This window comes from Oryctolagus cuniculus, chromosome 15, assembly GCF_051225735.1.
Source record: "Oryctolagus cuniculus isolate XC-2025 breed Fujian yellow rabbit chromosome 15, ASM5122573v1, whole genome shotgun sequence".
NCBI lineage: Eukaryota > Metazoa > Chordata > Mammalia > Lagomorpha > Leporidae > Oryctolagus > Oryctolagus cuniculus.
Window position 1 is genome coordinate 30,400,344 of NC_142881.1, and position 18,327 is coordinate 30,418,670.

Below are 18,327 nucleotides of genomic sequence, written 5' to 3' on the forward strand. Positions count from 1 at the left end.
ATTCTTCCCGCACCTTCCCGGCCCCGAGCCGCCTTTCAGCGAGGCCCGGCCCCACAATGGCGCGGCGCTCTGAGGCCTCCCCATTCACCCGCCTTGGCACGCTCACAATCGGCCGTGTGGCAGCACAGGCCTCGCACAGGCATTCTCGCCGAGTGACAAGGAGCCGCATAAAGCCGCGGCCGCCGGGGGAGCAGGGAGGGCGGCCGCGGGGGAGAGCTCGGCCGCGGCGGGGCGCAGCGCCCCCGGGCGCGCTGGAAGCCCCGGCGGCGGCGGCCAAGCCAGGAGCCGCCTTCGCGCCGACCCGCGGCTGGGCCCCAGGGTCAGGTCTCCCCTCTTCCCCGGAGACCCTCGAGTTGGGGCAGAGTCTGTGCCTTGACCGAACGCAGGTCCAGACAGCCCGTCGTCTTGCCAGACAGCATCGGGGAAAGCTGGGGGGGAGATTAAAACACCCGGGACCTCACCAGGGCCTCCCCACAAAAGGGACATTAACAAAACCACGGAGAGATTGGACCCGCAGCCCAGACCGGGCTCGGGGGCGGCCAGGCCGGGGACCGCACCTTTCCCGTCCCTTCCCGCCGCTCAAAAGCTCCCTCCCCAGAACAAAGCCCAGAGCCGGCCAGCGGGTTGGACATATTGCACCTTGTTTATTGATTCCTGTAGTGTATGGCAGCGGTGTGTACACGGCGTGTGGATACAGTTACATAGAGATAATACGTGCTGGGTACAGGATACGAAACAGAAAGGAACCGGGTCGCCCCCGTGGGCGCCGGCCCCGGAGCTGTTCAGCGCCCCCCGCCCGACTTCCGAGCGCACTCGGCTGGTCTTCCGCGAAGGGTCCTGCGCCCGCGACCGTCCGGAATCTGATCGGGACGTGCCCGCTGCGGAGGGAGGCGGACGCAGAACGAAAACCGACTGTGGCTGGCGCTGCGGGCCGCAACGGCTGCAGAGGACGGGTAGGGCCAGGGCTTTCTCCAGCCACGACCTCCCCTTCTCTCTCCTTCATGCTCCGCTCTCCCTTGGGCTCCCTGCCGACGCTTCGCAGGGCCGCGGCGGGGCAGAGCGAGAGAAGCCGCCCTCGCTGCGGGAGCACCCCGCATAGCCAGTCTTGGCCTCCCGCACTCCCCTGGCCGCCGCCCTCGGGGCTCCCAGTCCGCTTGTCCGCCTCAGAGACAGTCCTGCAACCGGACCCAGGCATCCTCCTCGCCCCTGACCGCTGCGCAGGCCTCGAGTGGGCTGCCAACCCGAGCCCAGGGGCGCAAGACGGGTAAATTATTATTTATTTTTTTTTAACGAGGGGACCTGGCCCTTGGGTCCAGCCTTTCTCGCTCTTGAGTCCCCGCGGTGCCGAGCTGCGGAAGGGCGCCCGCCGCGTGCCTCACCCCGTCCCTACCAGGCCCGTATGCCCTGTAAAGCGCCCTGCGCGCACGCGGCCCCGGCGGCCGCACCCTGGTGCAAGGGCTGTGCGCCGCCGCCGCCGAAGCCTCCCAGGCCGCTCACGTTCACGAAGGGGCCGCCCCCGGCCGCGCTGCAGGCGGGCTGCACAGCCGTGGCCGCCGCCGAGGCCCCGCCGCCCCCGCCGCCGCCACCGCCGCTGCCCGCCGGGTACGCACAGCCGTAGCTGCCGCTGTAGGCCGCGGCGGCGGCGGCAGCGGCTGCAGCAGCGGCGGCGGCGGCCGAGTTCCCGTAGCCGTAGGCGGGGAAGCTGTTGTAGGAATAGGCACCGGCGCCCACGCCGTAGGGCGCGCCGTAGGCCTGCGCGCCGGGCGTGACGCAGGGCTTGCCGTCCCGCACCAGCACCGGCACCGCCACACGACGCGGTGGCGGCGGCGGCGCGTGCGCGCCCAGCTCCAGGGACTTGTCCTGCCGCTGTCTCTTGCACTTGTACCTGCGATTCTGGAACCAGATTTTCACTTGCGTGGACGTGAGCTTCAGGCTGCTGGCCAGGTGCTCGCGCTCGGGCGCCGACAGGTACCGCTGCTGCTTGAACCTGCGTTCCAGCTCGAAGACCTGAGCTTGCGAGAAGAGGACCCGCGGCTTCCGGCGGCTGCGCGGCTTCGGCCTCTCGCCCTCCTCCGCGGCCTCACAGTCTCCCGCCGCCTCCAGAGGCTTCTTCAGTGGGCAGCTTTCTGCGGAGGAAGCAAAACAGCAGCGTCCGTTAGCTGTCCCCGGCCTCCCCGCGCCTCCTGTCTGCGTGGCCGCGAGGAGAGCGCGGTCAGAACGCTCGCGGCCCCCAGCGCGCGGTGGCGGGGCCCTTGCGACGGCGCCCGGGCCCGGCGGACGCCCTCGGCGCAGTGCGTGGGGGCGCGTTCCGTGGGAAGGAGAAGCGAGCGCGCGTCTGTTAGGACCCTGAGCGGCTGCGAAGGAAGAGATAACCCCGTGTGAAATGTGTGGCTCGACGAGCTAACGAGCGTTTTCGAGATGAAAATAGAGACAGTGCTTGCGACCTCGTTTGCCTCCCGCGCCACGCCGGGTGGCTGAGGCTGTGAGGCGTGCGGAGCTGGGCGCCAGGGCACCAGCGTGCGCCAACGTATTTCTTTCTGTAGCGTCTGCACGTAACTCCAGGCCGTGCCCGGCGGCTGCCTGTTTGCTTATAAAAGGCTGGATGCAAATATGTGCGTGACGGCGTCTGCGTTACCTTGGGGAGAAACAAGTTTGATTTTAGGCAGCTCCGTGCCGATTTGGGCCCGGCGAGCTGTCAGAGCAGAGCCTTCTCCCCCACCCCACCCCCAACCCTCCTCTAGGGGAAAGGAGAATCTTTGACACTGATATTTCCGAAACGCTTGCTGGGGGGTTGCTCTGTTATCCGATCCCCCTGCCTGTCCCGAGTGAGCTGCTGGGGTCTGAGACTAAGTTCGGCGCGTCTTCTTCGGCGCCCGCCACCTGGGACACAAAGCAGAACGGAAGGAATTTTCAATAAAGCTGGCGCCTCAGGGGAGTGAGAGTTGTGGGACGCGGGCGGGACTGTGTCCCCACGAACTCTCCCACTGTCCCCTCCTCGCGGGAGCGCGCACGCGGGGCCCCAGGCTGAGAAGCCAGGAATCCACCCAGCCGCTCTCCACCCGAAGCCCCGCGCGCTGCGGGCGCCAGAGACACAACCTGCCTGGGCTGCCTCTTCGGAGGGGATGGGGTGGCTGCCCTGGCCGCAGAGAACTCGTCTCCCGCCGGAGGGAAAGCGAAAGGGGTGGAGGCTCCTACCCTCCTTTTGGGGGAGAAGAGCCAGCACTGCGCGAGTGGTTCGGGCCCCGCAGCAGCGCCCGTGTGGCCTAGCTGCGGCCGGGCAGCGATGTGCACTTTCCCTTCCCGCCGGGGCCGCGTTGCCGTCGGGGTCACCGCGTCCTTCCCCCTCCGTCCCGGCTCCCTCGCAGGTACCTGCGCTGTGCGGAGCTGGCGATGACCAGGGCGGAGGCACGGCACGGCCCCAGCAAAAGGTTAAAGGGGCAGTCAGCAGTGGTGCCGGCAAGGCTTATGGGCTGTTTGCGGGCGCTCGGCCATCGCTGCAGGTGTGCGAGTGCGTTTCCTTTCCCCCTCTACTCACTTTGGCTCCGGTCCCTCCCGACCTCGGGCTCCTCTTCGTGTCCCTTGGGCCCGCTGCACGAGTCTCGCAGGACTGTGTGGACATAGCTCTGGGGACAGAGACCCGAATCCCCGTGGCCGTCGGCTGCGGCTAGAGAGTTCAAATAGGACAGTTTCTCGCCCTCTTCTTCCTCGTCCTCCTCCCCTCCGTCGGAAAACTGCGCGCCGTCGGCTGCGGCCAGCATGCAGGGCGCCGCGTGGAAGTGGTGCTCCAAGTCAGCCTGCAAGTGCGCGCCGTGGAAGTGCTGCTGCTGCTCCAGATTCAAAATGTCTTTGACTGAGAAAGGGGTGGAGGTGACCGGGCTTGGTAACATCATCAGGGCCACTTAATTGTCCAGTCCAAATACTCAATAAATCCCGGCGGGGGCGGGGAGGCAGCGCGGCGGCTCCAGCTCTCCGCCTGGACTCCGCCGCTGCTGCCGAGTCGGACTTTTGACAGGCGCGGTCCCGCTCCAGTCTAAATCGCCTCCATTGGCCCGGACCTGGGGGTCTGGGTTTTGTTACAGCCACTGCAGAGACTGGGGCCGGGGCCGCGAAGGCTCTGTCCGAGGGCCCTGCGTCACGTCGGGGGCGGGGCGCGCGCCCCGGCCTCCGTCGCCATTGGCTCGGGCTCCCGTGGGCCACGCCCCCGCGGCCCGTGGAGAGGGTGCAGCGGCGATACCAGAAATAGACGCGGACGTGTTGCGGAGTCCGGGAGCCCCGGGCGCTGCAGGCCAGGCTGCGCTCCCTCGGGGGTCCGGACCGCCGACTCCCGCCTCTCCTGGCCGCGCCTTCCTGATCTGGGCTAGTTCTGGGGAGCTTACTGTCCACGAATCAACTCCTGGGAAGGATGCCCCAGGAGTGTTTTTTTTTTTTTCTCCAGTTGCTGTGGGGGCGAGAAAACTTCCTGGCCGGTAGTAACCGGGCGCAGGATCCAGCAAGCAATAGAGTATATCTCCCGACAGATGGGAGCCGTGACAGTTCCCGCCTGTGGCCTTTGCTCGAGCCGCGCTCTGCGCCGGGGATGGCTTTCTCGCTCTTGTCTCCACGAGCCAAGCTGTTCTCCAAGGCTGTGCTGAAATACCACCTCCTGCAAGGAAGCACTGCCCGGGCACCTAGCCGGAGGGCCTGTCTCCAGCCTCTGCACTTGCAAAGGACAGCCGTGTCACGTCGCACTTCCCATCTAGTTTTGCCGCTGAATGTGCCTGCCGGGTCATCCTGATTAGACCGTCATCCCCCGAGGGCAGTCTTGGTTGCTTTTTGCCCGTGTAGCCCCTTAAAGCTGCTCCACGGAGCAAGTCTATCAAAGGCACGTTGGTGCAGTTTCTAGAAAGCTTGGGTGTCCAGACAGCTCTTGATTCCAATCCTGGCCTGGGGCGTGGCTAGACTCAATTTCCTCGTCTATAAAAAGATGAATACCTTCTTCAGCGTCATTAGGGTTAAATAAGGCAAGACACCCCAGAATTTGGCGCAGGGCTCTGCAGCCTGCCAAGTGCTCCGTATGTGCACCAGGGGTCCACGTTGGCTGCACTGGTGGTGACGTGGCTGGAGGGTGGCTTCCCACGGTTTTGAGAGCAGGATCTGTCGTCGCCAGGGAGGTGACCCAGCAGTGGCGGCTGACTTTTTCCGCCTATTGAAATTGGGAGTCTGGGGCTTGCCTCTGCCACACGTCTTCTGGCGTCCTCATGAGGCCCTGGTGCTTTTTTGGGAGCCCACGGGGTTCCCAGAAATTCTAGAAAGCCCGTGCGTGTGGGGACCATCTTCTCCCCTTTGTCGTGGGCATTGGCCCTTTACCATGCCTAGCCTGGTGAGGAGCAGCTGGCCCGGCTGTCAAGGCGCCGCCGAAAAACCCGTAGGCAGCGCGGGCCTTGAAAAAAAAAGTTAATATAGGGGCCAGTTTCGACACAACTGTGGCGCCCCCTCATCTGGCCACAGCCATCCCAAGCAAACTTCGGCGGCCAGGATAGTGGAACCTGGGAGACAGTGGCCTCAGCTGGAAGAGGCGGATGGAAGGTGCAGGGGCTGCGGACGACGCCCCCGGGCGGCGGCAGGCACTGCGTGCGCGCGTCTGGGGGCGACGGTGGAGAGCTGCCGTGCTGGGGGGAGCCCCCTGCTACTGGGAGACCAGGGGGTGTCAGCGGCCGAGCAGAGCGCGAACCTGTCGGGAGGGGGAGAGGCGGGGCTCTTCAGGAGCGAGCGGAAATGTTGCGGGGGGCAGACCCTGGGGCCGCCTGGGGAGCTGGGATGCGGCGCAGGCCACGTGCGCCGGGGCATACTTAGGGTGGCGGCGGTCGGTGGGCAGTGGGCAGAGACCCTCTGTGGGCAGAGCTTTGCGCCCGACGACGGTGCCTTTCTGCTTTAAATCCTGAAACTGATGGCAACTCGGGAGGAGGCCGGTGTCTCCAAACCAGGCCGCCCAGTCTACACGGGGAAGAATGCACCTGGTTTTGCCGCGGATCCCCGGCCGCGCCCGGGCGCAAAGATCCAGAGAGAGAGAGAGAGGTGGGGGTGAGTGCGCGGCGCTGCGGGGTGGGGGCCCTTGAGTATGCGTGCGCGCGGTGGCCTGGGAGCATGCGAGGGAAGCCGCGCTCGGGCCCCACTCCCCGGTCCCACCGCCAGGTCGGACACCAACTCGCGATGTTCTGCTCCCCGATCTTCTCCGCCTCCTGAGCGATTTCAAGATTTTGGGAAAAAAGAAAAAGACAAAAACTATCGAAACTACCCTTGTCTTCCCAGTTTACAACGAAGCCAGGCGTTCTCCTCGCTACGTTCCCTTGCTTGCCGTGGCGCCGCCCTCCTAGGCCTTCCCTAAATCTGGTCCCGAGCACCTGGGGCTTGCAACTGCCACCGGGCCCACCGTCCTAGTGCCCGCACACCCGAGCCCCCCTCTGCCTGCGCACGCCGGGCGCCTTCCCGCCTGCAAGCTCGCTCCCGGGCCGCCGCCGCCACTACCGGCCAGGTACTTTTGGGCCGGGCCGGAGGGGTCCCCCCCTGGAGGGCCCGGGCGCGGGTGCTCCCCCGACCTCGGGACCCAGCCCCCGCGCCTTCTTATTCCCGCGCAGTTCAGGCCCGGAGGGTTGGAAGGGGTCTCGGAGCGAAGAGGCCTAGTGGGCGGCTTCCCTGTCCCATCCCCCTCCCACCTCCCTTCCTGGGGATGGAGAGAGAAAACGAAACTCCTACCGCGACCGCGTCTCCAGGGTTGATCTTTGTTTTATGCCCAGAACAGGGGTCCTGGGGATCTCCCGCTGCCCTCTCTGGGAGATGTGGCTGGCTTCCTTCAGTCTGGCTCTCAGGCAGCCTGGATCCCGCGGGTCAGTCCCATCTAGCTGGTCTCTCTCCCTTGCCTGCAGCCCGCACTTCCAACGCGTGGGCCTGCGCGCCGCGGCGGGGAGGCGGACGCGAGGGCTGCGGATCCTTGGTGGTGCCCGCTTACCGGCGTGGAATCCGGTTCCAGCCCGGATCCAGTTACTGTAGCGTTCAGGGGCATTTACATTCCCAGGTCTGAGAAGAGTATCTTTGAAATCCTCGAGCTGTGCTCAACTAATAATGGGTTTTCGTTCCAGACTGTTTAGCTAATTACTGTCAGATAAGGTAAATATTGGTTGCATCCCTGGAAGCGTGTGATTTGATTTTAATCGACTGTATCTGCCTTGATTTGCTCTTCTCTCATTGTACATTTATGCAAGCCCTCCGCCCTCAGATATATGACTAATGAACATCGTTATGTGGGGGCAAATTCCACGAGACGGAAGTGCAATACAGATGCATAAATGATAAATAAAACTGTACCCCTTTTAAAAAAGAAAAACCGCATGCTAGCCATTACAGTAAATACATTATCAATTGAAAATGTGATAATTCTTTCAAGCCTGTAAAATGTCCCAATAGCTCTTATTCTCCATACAAACTTAACACAGACTTACTTAATGAATGCACATATGAATGTAGGCAGGTGAGGATAATGCGAGTTACATAGGCTTCTGCTTATCTTGTAGCCTGCCAGCTATTCAGATGGCCGTTTAATTATGTAACCAAAGCCACAACAGAGTCAAGAGTTATGGTGGCTTCCTAATCTAAATGTAGCACCACAATCAGAAGTGATTGCTGTAAAGTATGAAAAGTCGTCCAGTGCTGAACTCAGCTAAACAAAAGTATATGACGTTTCTGAATTTTTCACCTGATCCATTCTTTCCTAGAAATTTCACATTCAGTGACATCTTAGAAAAGAGAAAAACTGTTCCTTGATAGTAGTAGTGTTAAATGGATTGGTGTTCATTTGTTGGTGGCAGTACGGGGGTGTGTGTGTGTGTGTGTGAGTGCGTGGGGGTGGGGGGAGTGTGGGGAGGTTCGTATTTTTTCTTGAAGGGTGTGGGAAAGCTATCCAAAATATTTGAGAAATCTAGAAGCAATAGCATTTTAGTTGCGAGGAGGGTCGATGTATTCTGTATTTTAAAAGAAATGTCAACTAGATTGGAAAGCCCTAGAAAGCATGAAACTGATCTAATTTCTCGGGAGTACTTTTTCTTCGAGGTACTTTGTAGGAGAGATTTTTAAGTCCTGTGTTGTGTGCTCATGTGTTTTGTGTGTGCTTGTATAAATGCCAGAGGTCCCTAGATTTTGTTTGGATTTGGATTTCCTAAATAATCTGGCCTTTCTGCTACCTGGGAGAGTATCTGTCCAAATTCAGTCCCGTGCAGTTGTTTGCTAGGTACCAGATCCTGGCGGCGAAAGTGAGTTTCGATTTCTCCAGAAGGTTTTCCACGTTTGTCTGTATCGGCCCCCCTCCAAAACTTTTGAATATGTAAATGTACATCGAGTTTTCTCGCTAAAACCAGTTCGTTTCTGTCTTCGAAGTACTCAAGTCAGAAAGACTAACCATACTTTTGTCGAATGAGAAACAGTTGAATACTTTTTCTAACGACGTGAACAGACATTTATTTGTACTGCTTGCGTGTGCAGTTTGGGAGCGCAGCGGGCAGTTTTAACTTGAGGATTAAATTGGAATTCTGAATGCATTCCTTAACTTTTTTTTTTTTTTTTTTTTGGTGTGAGTTTAACTCCTGTAGCGTAAAACGTTAATGTCTACAGACCCTTTTCAATATAATCTGACTTCCGAGGGGCGGCTGCCGTGTTTGTTGAACTCATTCGCGTAAACCGTGGCGCCTGCCTGCTCCGTGTGTTTCCCAGACACAGAGCAGGAGAGGCGAAGGGAGAACCGTGGCTGTCTCGCTCCAAGACATCCCGGGCGCTGCCGGCTCCAAGCTGCACGTCCGCTCCGGGGCACCTCGGCCTTCGCGGACGTAGAAATCTTTCCCCAAATCCCCCTGGGGGTGACGTTGGCGGGAATATCTTCAAACTCGTTGGAGAGAGACCCTTCTGGCTCGGAAAGCAGCGTTTGCCGCGGTGCGGCCGGCGCGGCGCGTCCAGGCTGAGGGATTCCTGTGGTGGGGCGGGCCCTCCGCTGTCAGCCGGCGGCGGCGACTGCGGCCTGGCCACCCCCACCCGCGCCCCGGCCAGGGCCCCTGAAGCCCCAGGGGCACCCAGCAATTACTGCTGCCGGGTGGCAGCCCTGGCTCGCCTGGTCCTGCCGGGTGCGGAGTCGGGCGGAGCCGTGGGCTCCTGGCCTTGCTCTGGGTCGGCCATGGACTCGACGTGGAGAGGACCCAGGCCCCAGGCGGGCGCGGCTCAACAGGGCTCACGGTCGCGGGGGTGAGACAGCGTGGAGTGCCCCAGGAGCCAGGTCCAGGCCGGCAACTGCGGGCCTGTGGACTGGGCTGCCGTGCTAGGCCGGGGGTCGGAGTCCGGGGGCTCCAGGCTGCAGGAACTCCAGGCCCAGGCCGCACAGCTTGCAGCCCGCGCATTGAGAGCTTGCTACCGCAGCCGGCTGTGCGGGACCTTCTCCTCGGCGCGTCTCTCCAGCTAGGAAGACCTGGAACACTTGGCCAGCCCAACTCGCACGGGCTGGGTCTTTGTTCTGGAACCTTCCTGTAGGTTCTCAGACTCCCCTACTCAGACTCCCCTGGACCTCTCTCCTTTCCACCTGAAGGGGAGGGCTGTCTTACCTCCCGAGGCGGTCGCATGCAGATACCCCACAGAAGTCTCTGGAGCTCCAGCGGCCTTCTCAAGGGCCTCATCCCCATCTTTGGCCCCTTCCTTTCCCTCGGAGCCTATCTCTTGCTCGACCACGGTCTCTCTCCCCTATTCCTCACTCCCCTTTTCCACACTGCCCTACCGCCTTCCTCTCTCCCTCACCTCCTCCCCCCCTTCCCGGCTTCCTTTCTCGTGCCCTGGTCTCCACTCCTCCCCACCTGTCTCACTCTTTCTCTCCCCCACTAGTCTAGTTTAATTGCCTTTCTCCTCCATCCCGACCCCCTCCACTCCGTTGCGTTCTGATGCTAGACACCACAGGTGTTCCACAGAAAAGGAGACTGTCTTTGGAAAGAAGGCTACAGAGGGTGCCCTGGGCTGGTGGAGAAAGACTCCTCCCCTCATTTCACCCTGGTGCTTCCTGCTCCGGGGCTGCCTTTGGAAACGGTCCTGCACCCTGGGTGCAGGGGGATGTGACCCTCTGGCCCCCTGGCCCCCAGCAGCCTCAGCAGTGAGCCCACCCGATTGTGGGGCTCCAGGTGGCAGGCTTGGCCGCCCTCCTCATGGAAATTCCCAGTCCAGGCAGACCCTGAGCAGCCTCCATTTCCTTCTATTGTGGCAGTCCAGGGAGGCTGAAGCAGAGCTGGGGTGATGAGAAGAGGGTTCCTAGACCAGGGACCATTCCCAAAGAGTGGAGTCCTCGGCTTCTCACACCGGTCAGCAGGTGCAAAGACGGAGCACTAAGTAGCTGCCCTGTATCTCTCACCCTCTCTTGCTAGCTGCTGGGTCTGGGGGGCCAGTGGGTCACCGAGTCACTGGCCTTGCCCCCTATATAGTGGGCTCCCAGCTGCATGGTAAGCAACCAGCCTCTACTTTTTATTTTTAATATTTATTTATTTATTTATTTTTATTTGAAAGGCAGTTACAGAAAGGCAGTGAGAGGAGAGAGGAGAGAGGAGAGAGAGAGAGAGAGACATCTTCCATGCACTGGTTCACTCCCCCAATGGCCACAATGGCCAGAGTTGAGCTGATCCAAAGCTAGGAGCTTGGAGCTGCTTCTGGTTCTCCCACGCAGGTGTAGGACTCAAGGACTTGGGCCATCTTCCACTGCTTTCCCAGGCTATAGCAGAGAGCTGAATTGGAAGTGGAGCAGCCAGGACCAGAACCGGCCCCCATATGGGATGCAGGCATTGCAGGTAGCAGCTTTACCCACTATGCCACAGCGCCAGTCCCCCTCTACTGTTTTTACCTTCCACCAACACCCATGTTCCCAAGATTGGTGTAGGCTGCATCACCCTGAGAAATATGTGTGTCCTAGGGGTGGCTGAGAACCTGGAGTGTACACTTCTAGGAACTTCCCTTTCTCCTTGAATGAAGAGAAAGGTGCTTCTCTGTGTGAGCAGTGTGTGCACATTTGGCTAGGTGAGGAGAAGGCACCCAGCACGCCGGTAAATGCAGATGCCACTGGTGTGTGCCACTGTTTCAGAGTGTGATCGTCACAGGAGGGCTGGGCCACCACTCATTCTGAATCCTCCTCCCTCCTTTCCCCCTACAACAATATGAATTACGTGAGATTGGGAGAAAAATATTTATATGATCCAAGTTAAAAACTAGCTCCCATCACCATCAGATGCACTATTTCCATACAGGCAATTTATAGGATCATTACAATTAGTCTTGTACAAGTGGTCCCATAAGGACCTGTCTAAGCTAGTCAGAGAAGAGGGAAGAGATTTTATTGCCAGAGTAGTAACAACTGTGTGTGTTCTTGGAAGTAATAAAACCACATTGAAATTCTCTGCCATTTAGACTTTTAAAAACTCCACATGGCATGAATGTGGACACCTCTCACAAGCAGTGGGCCAGTAGCAGGTCTGTGGGTGGATGTGCACAGACTCCCTAGGCACATGCACCTGAGGGTTACACCCCCCTCTGCAGAAAGGAGTGAGGAAGCCGAGTTGGAGTGGGGCCCAGGGAGGCGTGGCTTTCTCTGCATCCTTTCCACACTTCACCTCCTCGTCTAGCTCCCAGCACTGGCCCTGCAGTCCGCCAGAACTAGGTTTGGAGCTGGTTCCTGTTGCTGTAGAGTCTTGTGACCTTGAGCCAGTCCTCCAACCTCTCTAAGTGGCAGTTTTAGCAGCTATAAAGAGGAGACAATAACAGGGAAGACTATATGGGTTTCAGTAAGAATTAAAGAAATGGTAGAAGAAAACTGGTTACAGATCTTTTGACCCAGCGAAGGGGTAGAAAATGTTCTTTGGAAGCTGGCTGGAGGGAGGGCCTGAGGAGTGGCTGGGAGGCACAGGCTGGGAGGCTCTGGACCTCCCTCTGAGCAGAAGTCAGGGAGTAGGATTTCCAGGTGTTCTGTTTTCCCACCTGGGAAAAAAGGCATTGGTTATTTATCAAACACGCTGTGTGCAAGATTTTGGTTCCTAAAGAGGGAGAATCATTCTCTCAGTCATCTGAGTTTTAAGACATATTCTTGGCCACACCAGCAGCCTCCTCTCCCCTGGCTACTCCCTGTCATCCGTAATGGCCACAGCAAACAAATCTTGCACTTGGACCAAGCTTCCTGCTCCCACAAATGCATCGTTTTCAGTTGCTGTAAACAAACCCCCCAAGCTCATGTCCTTGTTATCGTGTTTAGATAAAAATCTGGCCAATTAGTGTCCGTGCTGGAATGCAAATAAATCAGCTGCTCTGGCCTGCCCTGGACTGTCCCTCTCCCACCCTCCCTGGCACTGGCTACTTCTTATCTCCTTTTGCCTCTGGTTTCGGCTAGAAAACCTGGCCCTCAGATTTGCCTGGTTTCTAGTCTCTCACTGGGCCCCAGACAACTGTGTGGCTTTAGGCAAGTCACTTACCCTCTCTGAGGCTGTTTATCCTCCCTAAAGGGAGTTCCTGGTGACCGCCTCTCAGGGTTGGTAATGAGCAGCAGCAATAGCAGAAGTGATGCAGTCGACTGCAGCAACAGTGAGCCCACCACCAGTGACCAAGTGGATAACACTAGCTACTGTTCATGGCTCTCCAACAAGCACCATATGTCTCAGTGGTTAAGAACCCCTCCCCCCTGAGCCCCCACATAAACTGGCAGACTGTGGGCCAGCGACAACTCCCCTCAGTAGGGCCGGGAGAATGAACTGACTCTCAACAGCAGGCTGCCTTAAACTCTGGCTTGGTGTGCCCAGTTGTTACTAGTTCTGCTTCTTGCAGCACCTCTATTGATATGGAGAGAAACCTGAAGCTCGGAGGTGAGGCAGGTGGCCCAGGGTTGCTCCCTGATTGCACCCGGGGCTTCCTCTTCCCTCTCTGGGCAGCCCAGCTGGTTACTAGGCTGAGCTTCTGCAGAGGCAGCCTGCCCAGGCACTGCTCTCTCTCAGCTTCTGTGAATTCTTGTTCCTAGCTCAGCAGCCCTCCCCCTTCTCAAATCTTCCTGTTGGGCCCAGGCGGTGGTTCACAGCCCCCTAGAAGAATGTGCCCTGGTGACAAGATTGACTGGAAGCTGCCTTGAAAATAAACACGCCTAGGTAGCGGGTGGAGGCTCCTCCAGCCCCTCCTTCCTCTCCTCCTGCGGCCCCTCCAGCTGCTTCCTCTCCTCCGTCTTCTCCGCTTCAGCCCTCACCCTGCCTTCTGAGGTGCCCACCAGTGAGTTCATGTGAATCAGGATAGCAAACTTTCCTGTGATCCTTACACTATCCCTGTGAGACAGTATTATCCCCCCTCCCATTTTAGAGTCCTAGACATTGAGGCCCACAAAAATGAAATGACTTGTCCAAGGCCACCGACCAGGTGAGGGCTTCGTAAAATTGCCAGGTCCCTGCCACACCCCAGGGACCAGGACTCCACAACTGCCCGGCACCGGGAAGACCCTCGAGGTCCTGAGGCCTGGGGACCGCCGCGAGCGCCCCTGCGGGTCCCTGGGGACAGGTCACAGGGCTTTTTCAGGCGGCTCCATTCCTGCCTGTCCGGACATCTCAGACCACTCTGCCCACGCACTCGGGAGAGCAGGAACTTCCCACCGCCAACCCAAACCCTGCAGTGCTAAGCTCCAGATCCTGGAAACCCAGCATTTAGGAATCTGGGCAAGACTCCGCCGATTGATTGTGGGTGTGCGCCAATTGTCTCCCACGGCAGGACTGTGAGTTCAGATCCGGTCTCCTCTCGACGCCGGGAGCCCTGCTTTTCTGACTTGTAGGTCTGGGAATACTCCGAGGATTGACGGTGACCTCCGCGAGGCGCTCAGCGCGGGCCCCGGCAGCACACGAGCGCCACAAATGTCCGTTTCTTATTTTTAGCCCCGTGACTGGCGGAGGCTGCCTTCTGCCGTTCGTGGGCGTTGCGCTGTGGCTCGCTGCGCGCACCGAGGCTGCGGACGGGGCTGGCCGCGCCGGCGAGGCCGCGTTTTGCAGAGCCGGATTCACTCGGGTTTTAGATGGGTTTGGGAAGGGCTCAGGCGGTTAAGAGGGCCCGGCTACCCCAGGCGGTGCGTGCGTGTCGCAGCCTGTGCGTGTCAGGAGCCAGGTCCCCTCCCGGCGCCTTGCGGGGACCTCACCTGCGCTGGATTTAGATGTCTGCGGGGACAAGAACTCGCGATTCACCTGACGGATGCTCGGTGTCCACGCTGTGTACACAAACCCGAGCGAGGCTGGAGTCCCGGGCGCTCGGCCTCGGCTCATCGAACGATTTGCGCTATTAATGGTTATTTTATTTATATCGTTAGAATTGTCCCTCTGGGTCTGTTTACACCAAAGTCTGGCCGTCCCGGCCGCAGTGTTTGGACAGGGGATTACACTAATGGATGGCGGGCCAGGAGGGGAGCAGTAGGCGCGGCTGGAAACGGGGCTCCAGGCCGCCGCGCGCGGTGGGCCTGGGCGGAGGGGCGCGGCCTCTGCCAGGCGCGACCTCCGACCCCGGAGGGGAAGGAAACCTGTCCGCGCGCGATAGGAAGCCTTGGCCTGCAGCGGGGTGGGGGCTGCTCCCGGGGCCCTTGCCCCTCTCCCTTCCCGGGGCCTGCTCCAACCCCGAGGTCGTCGCGCTGGGGCGCATCCTCATCAACAAATAAACAAGGCCAGGAGCTGCCCGGGTGGGCGGCTTCTTTGATTCTCCCCGGTTGGTGGCGGCGGTTTAGTGCGCCGACCCCCAAATCCGGATTACAGTCGAGCCTCGGGCGCCTGGAGGCCCAGGGGGTTAGGGCCGCCTTCAAAGGGTACTGCTCTAGGTGCGTGAGCGCAGCTCCGCCGGTTGGGGAAGACCTGCAGCCCCGGGCCCGGCGACGGCGCCCCTGGCACTGGCTGCCGGCGCTGGTGCAGAAGCCCGGCCCCACGCAGCGGGGCGGCCGGCACCTGGCCGCGTCCTGGGCCAGGGGAGGGGTGTGGAGGTGTCCTGGGAGCCTTTAGCTTGGGAAGACTAGGCTTGGAATTCCTGGCGCCGAGCCAAGCATCTTTGCCACAAGGCTAGAGACTGGTGTGTGAAAATAACATTTAGTCAGCATTTAACTACGTGTGAGACCCTTTTCCTCCAACCCAGGAGAGGAAGCAGCCGTCCGTTCGGAGGGCGGTTCTCGTGGGTTTCGCACTGGTTTGGGCACCGACGGAAGCCATGGGCCCTCCCTCTCCCCCCGAAAATACACCTGGACACGAGCAACCCCGTGCCATCAGGCACGGAACGTCCTAGGCGCATCCACGGACCTCTCGTGGGTGACTCTGGCTTCCCAGGTTCAACAAGTGACATCTCATTTAACCTGCGAACTGTCCAGAGAGTGAGATAGCTCACACAGCGGCTCGGCGAGGGGCTTGGACTCCAGAGGCTCCGCGTCTCCCTCTCCCCCATCCCGAAGCTACCTCCCGGCCACCCGGCTCCCTGTTTGCCTCGGGGCGGGAGGACGCGGAGCCGGCCCAATGGGGGCATCTGGACATTTCTTGGGGGCCTCCGGCGGAGCACCGACAGCGAGGGGGGCACAGTGCCAGGCCCGGGCTGCCCTGCGCCCTGCGGGCCGCGCTGCCAGGTCGCGCGCGCCCGGTGGACGGTTTATCTAAAGAGAACTTCTGTTTCTCGTTCGCTGTCTGGAGCTGCCCTGCAGCCAGCAATGAAAAATGCGCCTTTTCCCGAGCCTCTGGCGCTGGTGATTTATGTGGGAACCGTCCTCGCCCGTGAGGCCTGTGTTGCTCGGCCTGGCCCAGGGGGTAGAGGGCGGAGGCGGCCTGGAAGGGGACCTGGTGCCCCCGCCCTCGAAGCGCCCGCGCTGACGGCGCCCCCTTCCACCCCTACCCCCCCGGACATCTTACAGCCGCTCCCCCAGGAAGCTGAGCGCTTTATCGCGGTAAAGTAAACACCATTATCCCAGGTCCATTAACACGGAGATTTCGGCGTTGTAAATAGACAGCGAGAGGGAGAAGAGCAGCCCGAGAACCCCCTCAGAAGACGGGAAGGTTCGCTAAGATTTATGGCCGCTCGTTGGCCCCCCAACCTTCTGAGAAATCCAAGTCTTGGCCGAAGCCAGAAGGTGGGGCGCTCCCCGCACACCACCCCAGTCACGGTGTTAGGACTGCGAGGGTCGGGAGTGCTCAGGACGCCTCTGCGCTGGTCATTAATTTTCTAAGTCACGAGCCCAGGAATGCTGATTCCTTTCCGGCAGTGGAGGCGAGAGATAAACTCTCAGCAGGGAGCAGCGGGTTTACATGGTGCCCCCCACCCACCCCGCCCAGGGGCCAGGATGCCTGTGTTCCAGGCTCCTTCCTCATTTGTAAACTGGATGGTGCTTTCAGCAGCTACTTGGGAGTCTAGCCATCACTGGGGACTTGTGATTGGTGGGCACTGCCCAAACATAAGCGACCAGGGCAGGCATTTGGCCAGCAAGTGTGTGACCTTGCCGCTCTTTCCTAAAGGATATGCCCACTCTGTTCTCTTGGGCCAGCCTAGAAACACCAAGGCCGGGAAGGATGGGGGTGCTAGCACAGGACACATGGGCAGTCACCTGGGTCACCCCCCAGGTCCCCACTCCTGATGAGAATTTAGCCACCTATTCCAGGAAGGTTCTGCAGCTCTGCAGTGTGGCTTTCTTAACCCGGTAGGTGAGTAGATCAGTGAATTTTGAACTAGGAAGTGTGTGGTTCGGTCTGATTTGGGAAAACAAAGGGAGAAGTTCTCCAGGCCAGGGGAAGCTGCAGGAGAACCCAACCTCTCCTAAGCCTTGCCAAGGCCACTTTCAGGACATAGCTGGTGCCCGGAGGGGTGGGCTCCTTCCCTAGTGGTGAGAATTCAGTCATTCTTGTCAGAATACCACCTGGCTTTAGGAGAGCAGCAAGAGAGCGAAAATGGGGAGAAGAGTGCCAGAAAGTGTTTTTAATTTTTTGGCACAACATTCTGTCTAGAGCAGGGACTACTAAACTAAACGGCTAAATGGGATGCCTGAGAATTAGTTTTAAATTCATGAAATAAAATACATGGATCATGGAGGAAATCAATGATATGAAATACAAGTTCAAAACCCTTTTTAAAGATAGAGAAAGAATAATGTATGTCTCATGATTAAATGAGAGCTAGAGGCAGGTCAGCAATCATAATTTCAAAGCAGTGATGAGCATAAATGAAATTTCAAGGTATCTGTAGTAGCAATAATGTGCTATATTGATAGCAGTTATTTCTATTGGTGGCAGAGTCACAGTTACCACTAATACTGGGTTTATTGCCCACAGTCAAAAGCACTCAAAATAAGGACATGGTAAATTTCAGCTAGAAATCTAAAAAAAAAAAAAAAAAGTATTCTTTTCCCTTTCAGGTTTCTGGGTCCTCTGAATTCCGTCCTCAGACCCCTTGGGGATCCATAAACGGACAGGTTAAGAACCACCGGCCCAGGATCCAAGTCCAGACTACTTCATCTCAGAGTGGTGATCACCTTCACAGAATCTTCTGGGGGTGGGTGGGTGTCTATTAGAAGATTCTAGGCCCTTCCTAAGACCTACTCCATGGGCAGCCCCAAAAACCGGACTTTACACATAATCCTCCAGTAATTGTTTTCACACAAAGCTGTGAGCATCACTGCATCTGGAGTTGGCCGGTGAGCATCCAGCACGTTGGCTGTGTGGGTGACAAAAGGAAGACCCCCTTGGAGAGCTGCAGGGTGGAGTGAGACAGTGGGGGTTCTGGGCAGAAGCTCTTCTCTGGAGACTGCTTAGAGGTGATGGACATGAACTTAGTGGGCCCAGGGAGAGGGCATGGAAGAATGCCAGGGAAAGAAGTTGGAATGGAATGTCTTGGAGAAGGGTCGCAAGCACTGGCAGATGCTATGGAACTTATAAACTCTAGAAGATAACGCGTTCCCTCCCCGACCTTGATCTTATTAGTTTGCACATGAGAAGGGGAAGTTGTTGAAGACCATCTTGCTAGTAGCAAAGAGAATCCTCTATACTCAAGTGCCAAGATTAACTCTTTGTGTGTGTGTGTTTTTTTTTTTTTTTTTTTTTTTTTTTTTTGACAGGCAGAGTGGATAGTGAGAGAGAGAGACAGAGAGAAAGGTCTTCCTATTTGCCGTTGGTTCACCCTCCAATGGCTGCCACAGCTGGCGCGCTGTGGCAGGCGCACCATGCTGATTTGAAGGCAGGCGCCAGGTGCTTCTCCTGGTCTCCCATGGGGTGCAGGGCCCAAGCACTTGGGCCATCCTCCACTGCACTCCCTGGCCACAGCAGAGAG

At 58.8% G+C, this 18,327-nt stretch overlaps 1 protein-coding gene and 1 long non-coding RNA gene across 6 annotated transcripts in view; one reads left to right on the top strand and one right to left on the bottom strand.

Annotated features, from left to right (window-relative positions):
• Positions 1-624: 624 nt before the first annotated feature.
• Positions 625-7,112, bottom strand: NKX2-3 (NK2 homeobox 3). Its single transcript, XM_051824068.3, has 3 exons — positions 6,733-7,112; positions 3,536-5,710; positions 625-2,126 (listed from the first exon to the last, which is right to left on the bottom strand). Exons 2-3 carry the CDS (start codon positions 3,888-3,890, stop codon positions 1,387-1,389), a joined length of 1,095 nt encoding a protein of 364 aa, XP_051680028.1. The 5' UTR covers positions 3,891-5,710; positions 6,733-7,112; the 3' UTR covers positions 625-1,386.
• The window catches only part of LOC149121947 (uncharacterized), an 82,791-nt gene continuing 70,192 nt past the window's right edge, over positions 5,729-18,327 (top strand). For 4 of the 5 annotated variants that reach the window (XR_016222055.1, XR_016222057.1, XR_016222054.1 and 1 more), the window contains exon 1: positions 5,729-6,060. This is a non-coding gene — a long non-coding RNA (uncharacterized LOC149121947). The remainder of the gene's footprint in view (positions 6,061-18,327) is intronic. The other variant, XR_016222058.1, reaches the window with a different exon arrangement.